The 10720-nt window shown below is 39.4% G+C and overlaps 1 protein-coding gene across 4 annotated transcripts in view; it reads left to right on the forward strand.

Annotated features, from left to right (window-relative positions):
* The first annotated feature begins 3546 nt into the window (after positions 1-3546).
* elmo2 (engulfment and cell motility 2) overlaps positions 3547-10720 on the forward strand; it is a 20500-nt gene continuing 13326 nt past the window's right edge. For 2 of the 4 annotated variants that reach the window (XM_031846205.1, XM_031846375.1), the window contains exons 1-6: positions 3550-3830; positions 8401-8470; positions 8777-8874; positions 9197-9237; positions 9899-9971; positions 10065-10115. In XM_031846205.1, coding sequence (XP_031702065.1) covers positions 8797-8874; positions 9197-9237; positions 9899-9971; positions 10065-10115 — 243 coding nt within the window. In that variant the 5' untranslated portion in view covers positions 3550-3830; positions 8401-8470; positions 8777-8796. Of the gene's footprint in view, positions 3831-8400; positions 8471-8776; positions 8875-9196; positions 9238-9898; positions 9972-10064; positions 10116-10720 lie in introns of all 4 variants that reach the window. The other 2 variants (XM_031846294.1, XM_031846116.1) reach the window with 2 other exon arrangements.

Genomic DNA, 10720 nt, shown 5'->3' on the forward strand with positions numbered 1-10720 from the left:
TTTTTTTTTTTTTTTTTTTTTTTTTTTTTTTTTTTTTTTTTTCTTTTTTTTTTTGGCACATCCTCAACATCATTTTAGGATTTTTTTTTGTTATGCAACTCTTCAAGTAATGTTACTTTATTCTTCAACATTAAGTTATGTTACAACATTGTTTTTTACTTTACAACTTAATATATTAGGGTGGAGAATTATCAAGCAAAAATATCCCAGAAACCAATCACAAAATCATATTCTGAAGCATTGAATTACAATAAAATGTCACAATAACGGCCAATAATTATTGATCTACTTGTGGGTTTACCTGACTTTGAAGCCGGCTGATACTTTTCGAATTAAAGCTTTCAAAGTAGAGATTCAACATTTGGTATTTTCTGATAATTTGTGTCTAAAGAATAAATATGCATAGTTTATTGTCGATGATGCCACACAATAGTCTCATTTCAGGTTAATATACATGTGTATATATGTACTGTATGCGAGTGTGGATGTTGTTTCAGTAACAGATGTTCGCTGCACGGTGTTTTCTGTGAGCCTGTAACTGGTGACCTCAGCTGAACTCACTGGTAATTCTACATTTCATCTCGTATGAAGCACCTCTGTGTTCTCCACATCTGGGTTATTGCACCTTAGTCCTTATGTGTCGTGAAGATTTGATGTCTCAAATCTTCACACTTGTGGCCCATTATACGCTGGATGTTAAGACGGTCATAGCTGTCAAACACTTATGAAGTTATTCGCCAGCTGCAGCTCATTGTTTTAACAATTGGAAATGTAATCGGTGTGAAGTTGGGTATTTGACAAGCCTAGTAAAATTCAAACGAGCCATCGAGGTTTAGAACTAGGACAATTTTGCAGAACCTGACTTTCCCATGTGGCCTTTAATTCCCTATAACATAAGGAGTTGACACTTAATCATACTGTAAAAGTTTAATTTGCCTGTTCATGTAATAACCTACAGATGGCCAGTCGTCATAGAAGATGCAAACCCCTCAAACTCAACTCAAGTTAAATACGCTTGAACCAACTCCAGGTCTGGGTTTGATTTTTCTGAATTAGTTTACAACAGAATATAAAGTTAATGACTTATATGAGAAGACATCTTAACATCTTTGGTTTGCACCCGATTCTTTGAGGCTTGGTGTCTAATAATTGGCCAGTTAATTATTAACTGCTCATAGAGCAGTCTACCAATGCAATTAAGCTGCTGGATTGTTTGTTATATTAGGGTGTTATAACACTTTGCTGTACCTCTGTAGGCAGTACTCATAATTAGTAAAGATGATATTTTATTATCGCAGGTTTTAATGTGGAAGGCCATTTCCTGGGAACTTTATTCCATGTCCATTTCCTCATTTCCTACCTCTAAGAAGTCTTCAGTTTACAGCGGAGTGTTTTTAGTCGGGGAACTTTTAGTTTGTTCTGAAACTTTCAGCGTTGTTTCGATGTCGACCGTATTGCAGCAGGCTTTGCTGTGGCTCATCTTGTCTTTGCTGAATGAAGTGTGTTACAGCAAAGCAACAAAGATGGGTCTATAGCATTAGTGTGTATCTGTAACATTACAATGATGTAAACAAAAAAACGACGACGATCACTCCTGGAACATTTGTGTCATTGAACCTCTGTAGTCGTGTTCATGTCATGTGTTGAAAAACCTTAAACAGCTGTGACTGCTTTCTCTTGATGACTGGTGTCGGTTTGCTCGTGTGTCTCTGATGCAGTGAGGTGTACGCGTCCGTAAATCACCATCAAATATATATGTGTATATATGTATATATATCGTTAACCCCCAGCCTTCCTTACTAAAGCTTTGTGTCAGTCATTTTGATTTATTTTCATTTTATGATGGCATGACTTAAAACGTATAAACTCCCAGAAAATGAATAGAAGACTTTGTTCTGTGATATCTGTTTTCAAAAGAGGAATATTTTAACAGTCTGAAATCTGTATCGGAGCTTATAGTTCTGAAATACTTCTTTTTATGGTGAATGTTTGGGGTTACTGGTACACATGAAACACTTATAAACCGCAGAATGTGTTAATGACTGAAATGCATCCATAAGGTCTTGATATAAGGTGATTTTTATTTTTATTTTTTATTTTTTTTATATACACCCGATGTAATCTGAAGCCAATTCTAAACTTTAACTTTCCAGAGCTGTAGTTTGGCTCAGTGTCTGTGCCTGTCGAACATTTGAGATCGGGTATGTCCGTGTGTGTTGATGAAACCATTATATCAGAAATACTATTTTTGATGTCATGCATGAGATGTAATGTGGAGCTAAATACATTCAGCTGTTGTTTGATTTTTCAAAAGTCGTCTCCTCAGTGAGTTTCAGTGCAGTCGTCTGCTTTGCCCCCCCCCCCCCCCTAACAGTTTCACCAGCAGCCATCCCATGACGTGAGCCAGTGTTATCTACTCAGTTGAGGCTGAGGATATATTTTACCTGTACACATGGTTTCTGTGTTGAATAAAAGTGAATTGTGCTGTGAATGCCATTTGCTGCCTGTGTGGTGCAGAATCTAGAGTCATTTGTTGATGCTCTTGGACAGAGAAACTTGATACACAGCGTGGTTATGTTGGTAAGAGTTGTTATGTTAAAGGGATGTAAAATGATGGGTTCGTTTGTTTGGGAACCTTTTACACAACCTTATTAAGTCTTTAGAGACGCTCAATATGGTGGTGGTCATTTAATTCACCAATTAATGAGAAAATTGTTATAGTTCTGATAAGGAAGTATTGATCGATAATTACAACAGCTCCGGTTCTTTTTGTGCCTGGAAATGAACCCTGCACAAGAATAATGTCACTATGTTGGAGTTGAATCATATATCATTCTACAAAGAACTTAAAGCAAGATGAACGATGTTGACCGTGAGAAAATACACTAGTCCTTCTAAAAATTACATTACAATTTAAAAAATAGCCTTTTTTGTCCTTTAACATTTTTGCAAGGGTAATGTTATCGATTTCATACTGGTATTGGACATAAGCACAATTATCGGTTATAGCTTTGGTGCTGACGTTCAATGAAGGTGCATCTCTACAATGTTTGCAGGATTTGCACCAAACAGTATTTATGGATGTAGTTTATGACTGTTATCTTATCTTGTGTCATAACTCAAATGTTTGCATTTATGGAATTACATATTGAGCAAATTTAACCAGGCCAAGATATGAAAAACATTAAGACTTACTATTCTAGATTTGGCATTTTATTTAGTTATAATCTCAGGTTTAGGTTAGTTTGAGCTTAGAAAAATACGATTTAATTAAATGAGAGAAAAGTGTCCCTTTATATAATACATGGATACCCACACCCTGTGTAAAGTAAGATGTCTAAGACTCAATAATATAATAACCCTATCAAAGATTACTGCAGCGACATGAGTCGGAAACAGTGCACGTCTTTGCCATACCACCTACTGCATTTGAGGAAGATGTCGGTTTAATTGTGCACAAATCAAATTAGATCAAGGGTCTGCCTCATCAGCAGACGGTGACATTTACATTGTGTCCCGCCTACAAGGCGTGGAATTGTCTCCTTTCCAAAAGTATTTTATGGGAGAGAGAGAGAGAGAGAGAGAGGGAGAGAGGGAGCATCATCACTGCATGAGTAACACTGAGCATCGACATTAGCAGCGAAGTAGGCTTCAGTAAAAACCACGCATCCGTTTCAAAGTAGAGCCAGAAAGCATCAGGACATCCTCGGAACAGGCGCCGGGAGACGGGCTGCATCATGACTGCAATGGAGGAGCAGGCAGACTGGCTGGATGACTGAATAACATCGGCGCCTTTTGAGGAACACCGCTGGTACCGACTGTGAGAGCGCGTGAGTTCGCTGCTACTTTAGAATATAGCACGATGTAGTCCGTGCTAATGTCTAATATAACGTTACCGACGTTGTCGCGAGTTGTGATTGATTTCGCCAACGTGAAATAACCATAAGGTTGCAACATTGCAGCCGTTGCTGCATCAGTGTGTGTGAGCTCCCGGTGGTTTACCGCAGCTTTAGTCCTGATCGATAACCAGCCAACCGAGCCTTCAACCTTTTGTTTTTGTATTAGTTCATGATAAAAGAAGCGTGTATTGAACGGCATGAACAGTGACTTCAAACGTCTGTGAGACGAGCCAGCACGGACCATGCCAACAAACGGCCAAGCTTCCAGCATGCAAGCGGATTGTTATCGCGTTTCATGCAAAAAAGACTATATTTGTCTTAATTTAATAATTGTGTCTAAAGGAAAATTGCCGAAGCTGTTTCCTCCCCCCCCACGAACGGAGCAGTCATCTCTTGATAAACACCGTATATAACCAGAGGGGGCGCCACTCTGCGTATTCAACTAACGTAGGCTAACTATAACTAGCTATCATAAAAGTTAGGCGCCTCACAGACTAAGCTAGATACAGAAGCTCCCTAACCACATTATAAGAATAGTAAAATGGCGTCAGAAACATCCGGGTCGCGGTAAAAAGTAGCAGTTGGGGGACAGAAAGAAGTTGAGTCTTTAGAGACGAAGCTCAGACCACACCAGGGGGGGGGGAGGATTTCTTTGCAGTTGTTGCTATGCTACCACTGCAGCGCGTGCAGAACAGTTGCTAAGTGGTCTCCGTTAAAGCCTCCCAGTACAGCAGCCCAGTAGAACCCAGTCCACCTATATACCAGTCAGATGACAGCATTGTTAAGGATATACAACTGTTTTAATCACGGAACTTTGCATGCATCTTCTATCCTGCACTGAGCCACCAACATATGTCATAACCAGAGATGTACACGGGTATAAATTACAGTAATAATTGCAGGTGTGACAGTTCAAGGGGAAGTCTATTTTATTTTATATAGCCCAATATCACAAATTAGCCTCCAGGGCCTTTACAATCTGTACAGGATATGACGCACTGTCCTTCATCTGAGGAGGGATCCATCTGCCAGGACAGACAGACCTGCAACAGATATGTGTACAGAATCGACCAACGCAGTAGAATTACAGTGTGGTCAATCAGGATTAAACAAATTTATGGATAGAGTGTAAACATAATGGAGCATATATCAGGGAGGATGTCAAGCAACGGCAAACAGATCCTGAACTACACAACCCTCTCCTCCACCATGGAGAGGACAGAACACACTAGAGGCGAGAAGCTCAACACATCATTCACACTGAAGGAGAAGGAGAGAAGGACATGTACACAAGGCAGAGAGAGAGAGAGAGAGAGAGAGAGAGAGAGAGAGAGAGAGAGAGACTGAATCTCCTGGAGGACAAAGATCCAGATCCAAAACATCTGGAAAGGGTAGCCGAGAGAGAGAGAGAGGGGTCCCAGGAGAGGTCAAGAAAGTCTCAAAGTTTGTGAGAACAGAAACTATCAGAGATTCAACATATGCATACTTCACTGCAGATTCTCCAGAAGTAACTCGAGACAAGAGACTAAATTTGTATCTAGATCCGTGTTTGATCATTAAACCATGGGTGAAGACCTCTTTGACAGTTGTGTTTCAGTAGAAAGGAGTGCAACTGAAACTGAACAGAATCCAGAAGACTAGGAAGGTCTGTCTTTAAGTCGCTGGCACACAGTTTTGACAGGTCCTGTCGCTGCAGTGAAAGGATTCAGGACTGCAGGCAATCGCTCACCAAGTACAGTTGAAGTTGACGGACCAGTGGCCAACGGTCCAAGAACAGGCTAGTGTCGCTTCAAATATGACAAGAGAGTGATCTGACAGCACGGATGTGAGTCACAGCAGAAACCTCGATCTAGTTGATATGAATGGTTTTAGTTCAAGAGCCTTTAAAAGAGTTGTATTTAATAACACATCTGGAGGTTGAATTGAAAAGACACTTATAGATTGAGCGCCACCTTGTTTGAGTTTGATTTAGTTTCATTTAATAGTAAGATTGGGTTTAAGCCATGTGTCACATATACCTGTCCTATTCAGACTATGTTGAAGAATCTAATTGTTTATCAGGATGGCTTTGATAAACGGTTATCAGGTATGAAACCACATTTGAGGGTTAGTTTGGGCTGCAGCTTTCAGTTTTAGGCAAATATGTGGAGCCACATATATGAGGAATGAATTGGAACAAGATACCTTATATTATTATGGTATCAGAGCCATTGTTCATGTTATTAATAATATGATATGAAGAACAAAATTACACCTATCACGCCTCTTGAATAGTCACCTTTATGTTAATTATATTTGACTGCGTAATAATGTAATAATTAATGGAGAAATCAAATTACTTTTGTAGTGTTTTTGACAATTATTTCCCATTATTTGTAGTATGAAAAATGTAATATGATGTTATTGATAGATGATAAATATCAATAGTCCTATGCTACAAAGGAAAACATAGATAACAACATGGCTATAACACTGCTTAACGCTGCATATCTTTAACCAAATGTCAGTGCTGAAAGTGCAGACTAGCAACAGAGAGAAACATCTCCCCATGTTCTTTAATACAAGAACAAACTTCAGAGAGGGCTGAGAGGTCACATGTGTGACGTGGTGGGCCGTCTGCTTGAAGGTGCGGAGGTGGTGCAGTCGCTCCATCAGATGGCTGGTTGGACTCTGAATTGAATTGGCAGTTTTCACTGCGTGTCATTTGCAGAATCCAACTTAATTTGTTGTTGTTGATCACACATCCATCACTCTGTATCAGTCTGTTAATCTCTCTAATTTGTGACAAATTATGTGGAGAATGCAATGCGAGGATGCTGTGGTTCAAAGCTATTGAGATGAAAGGATTCAGGTCGTGCTTAGTATTTATCGTACGATCTTTGTTCCAACCGTAGGATGTCTTCATCACGAGGAGCCAGCAGCTGTAGTGTAATGATGCTCTGACAGCCGAGTCTGTCGGAGCAAAACCTTCTTTGTTTTATGAATGATCAAAGGACAACGGTGTCAGACGTCAGGGTCATTGCTGACGTAAGCTGGCAGGTGAACATATTTATAGAATCAGACAAAAGCTCAGGAAGACGGTGCTGCAGTGTTTAAATGTACTACAACACTGGTAAACCTCTCTGGAAGGTAATCATTCATTCAGGCTGGTTCAGGTTGTTCGGTGATGTTTCAGATTTCTTTTCAAAATGAGCAGCTTTGAGCCGTACAAAGTGTTCTGTATCCTGAATGCAAAGAGACCAGCAAAGTCTTCTTCTTCTTTTACCAACGACTTCCAATCACCAGCCGAGTCTGTCAGACAGCTTTTCATGCTCATTGTAAGTCAGAGCAGAGAGAGAGAGAGCTCATTCTGTTGTCAAAGACCGGCCGCTGCTGCGTTCCTCTTCCTCTTGTATTTCAGCAAATAATGAAACAAGTTTAATAAGCGTTGGTGCACCAGCAAACGTAGCCACGGTAATGTGGCTGTTATAATAAGCAGGAAATGTCTGTGGGTAAATAATAGTGTGCTCTTGCAATGAGTTAAATTAAACAACAGAGTGAATATGTGATCTACATCAGCGTTGGCATTAAAATGTAATTTGAGAGCCGATGGCCAGACATTTATAATCCTAAATTGTAGCTGTCGCTCCACAGCTTGTGTTTCATGCAGTACATAATGATTTATTTCTGAATTAAATTATTCATTGCTCATATGCAAAATATGAAGAAACTCAAGGGACACTGTAATACATCTGTGAACCCTGCTTTGTCAAGCACTGTGATAAGTAGTGATGTATAACCATTGTGTTTTCTTTCACATATACTTCTAGAGCTCCATCCAGGCTATATAAAACACACAGAAGGAGAGTTTAACAAACCTGACAGCAATATATCACCGGATATGGTGTTGTACATTACATTTGTCTGCAAGCAAAATTGAGAATTGCGAGTGAGATGTTTCTAAATGACCTCAAAGAAATGGTGGCATTTCAGTATTGCAGCTTTACTTTACTTATCGGCCAACAAATATGTATTTGTGATAAGCTAAAGTGGGTGATAATAGAGGTCAGACTCTCTATATGTCCCACCATTAAGTTGCTGTGTTGCATATCAAGAAACCCCGTTTGACTTCTTCAAGATGATGCCACAATAATTGGAACAAAACCAAAAAGTAAATTGTCAAAAAAGGTTGTTGAAGAAACAAATGGGATGTAAATATATTTGGCATATTTACTGGAAATAATAAAAGCATACCGAGGGCAACAAAGCACAGCAAACCCAGAGCCCAGTAAGCAGAGCGCTGGACCCAGTCAAGGTCTGTGTGATTGTGTGTGTGTGTGTGTGTGTGTGTGTGTGTGTGTGTGTGGGTGGTTTTGTAAAACAGTCTTACAGCTTATTGATCCGTTCACTGACAGATTCAGTTCAGAGGAGAGAAAATGCACCGAACTGAGACTTTGTGCTTTTTAAAGGAAAGCAAGGTTTTACTCTGACACGGCCGCTGTGTGGGTTTCTGTGTTCACAGGGAAGCTGACTCGGTGGTTTATACAGCCGAGCTGTGAGAGTGACCGACCCCCTCGACACGTCTCCATTAGGTGATGTATAACCTTCAGTTCATATTATTCTGAAGTTAATCAATCAACAGACTGAAAACCCAAAACATGTTTTCCTCTTCTAAATATTTTGACCTACTGTTGGCGTGCAGATTAAGAAAAACACTGATTTATAACAATGAAATTATACTTGTTTTACTTTCTGAACAGGTTTGTTGTCCAACACAATATGTCACAGTGAAGTAAACAGTGTTTTAGAAGTGATTTAAAAACAGGTGTTATCGATCCAAATAATCCAACATGGGAAGTTGTACGAGAGATAAATCTAATTTCTTCTTTCTTCTGTAGGGCGCTGTGATAAGACAGCCATGCCGCCCCCAGCTGACATCGTGAAAGTTGCTATTGAATGGCCCGGTGCCAATGCTCAGCTTATAGAGATGGACCAGGTCTGTGTTTGTGTAAAACGCGACATTAAACACATCTTCAGTTGGTCTCTAGTAACTCTTCTTCTTCCAACTTCTAACTAGCTGTTCGTGGCTAAACCTTTACAAAGTCATTTAAATTTAATGTCTTTGTAAATTTAATTTGTTTGGAATTTGAAAGCCACGAGTAATAATGAGATGTGTTTTAGTGATTCAGAATACAGGTATGTACCTAAATGGTTGTTATAATAAATAGCCCTTCATGAGTAATACATTTAGGATACGTAATCTTGCTTTTTAAAAGTACGTGCTGTCATTGAAATGGTTTTTTTTTTTCTGTTTGCAGAAAAGACCATTGTCCTCAATAATACGGGAAGTATGTGATGGGTGAGCATTACTCCCACACATTTGAATATTGTCCTTGTATTGATTTGTAATCTGACTTGCTGTTTAATTACCCAATGATGGCATATATTAATAAAATGTTTGCAGGCTTAGGATGTCAGACTAATAAGGAGTCAGAGAATGGCAGCTGTTAAACCTGTGATGCCCGGTCCGGTCACAGTTGTGTCCCAGGGATACGATCCAACTGATACCTTATGAACCATTCTTACCCATTACGTCTTTCTTTTATCTGTCATCATGTCTGCTTGTATCATAACACATGATGTTGTGCCTTACTGTTGTCTTTTTTTACCTGCTCTTTTGTCGTGTCCTCTAGTGATGAATATTGCACTTTTTTTTTTTTTATCTCACCCATCCACCTCTTAGCTGTATCTACCCACTGCCTCCCTTTTCCATTTCAAACTGAGAACTCTTTTCACGTTACTGTGAACACCCACTGAATAATTCTCCTCCACAATCTCTCAGTTTTTGCCATTTGTGTAAAATACAAATGCTGGAGGGAGCGATCTGCCTTTCAACAACATTTTGTTCATGCATACTCAGAGTATGCTGCATTAAAATAAGTTACATTGCTTCTTTAGTTGGTATCTAACACTTGAACTGATGAAGTCACCTTCCCTCTCTCCCCTGTCCTCATCCTCAGCTGGTCTTTATCCGGCTCTGAGCAGTTTGCTCTTCGTTATGCTGATGGGCCTCAGCTTTACATCACTGAGCAGGTGAGCTGCACTGTTTTCTTCCTAAGCTTGAGTTGATGGCATTTCAAATTAATGTTGAATGTGTTGAAAAATTCTTCCTTTATTATCTCATAGAGCCGTGGCGAAATCAAGAACGGGACCATCCTTCGATTAGCCATTTCACCCGTGAGTCAGCTTTGTTTATTTCTGTTCAGTTGTGTTTGAAAGTAGTTTTAAGTTTTAAAGTGAGATACAGTCTGCTATTTGTACAATAAGTAACTGGTGTGTATTCTGGCTCTTATTTTGTAGGGACTTAAAAAGGTCTTTATACATGAGCATCAGCAAACTATACTTCGGTGCAGGCAAACTTTTTGTGTCTCGCAAGTTATGCTTGTCTTTACTCCATAAGCTGACAGAGCGCTGCTTTTAAAAGGATGAAAAGGGTTGATGTGATTTGCCATGGTGGATACCAACCTCAATAATAATATATGATAATATATTCTTCCTAATCCCACCCTTCCTCCCAAATGCACTGTGAGGTGCACCCACAGTTTCCACCACCAAAACACACACAACAAAGTGCTGCCCCAATGCGCTGTGCACTAATTCGGATTTATAACAACTTGGGTCTTTTTCTTGGCCGACTTCCTGATTCAACTTTGACCTATCGTATTCAAAGTAGTTTGATTCATGCTTTGTGCCTAAATGTTCTATCAATAGAGCGTTTAATGCTTTAGTCATCAGTTCTCTTGCTTGCTTTTTATAGTCATGTAAACATAAAACAACTATAT

Source organism: Anarrhichthys ocellatus, unplaced genomic scaffold (genome assembly GCF_004355925.1).
Source record: "Anarrhichthys ocellatus isolate YVR2014 unplaced genomic scaffold, GSC_Weel_1.0 scaffold1, whole genome shotgun sequence".
Lineage (NCBI taxonomy): Eukaryota > Metazoa > Chordata > Actinopteri > Perciformes > Anarhichadidae > Anarrhichthys > Anarrhichthys ocellatus.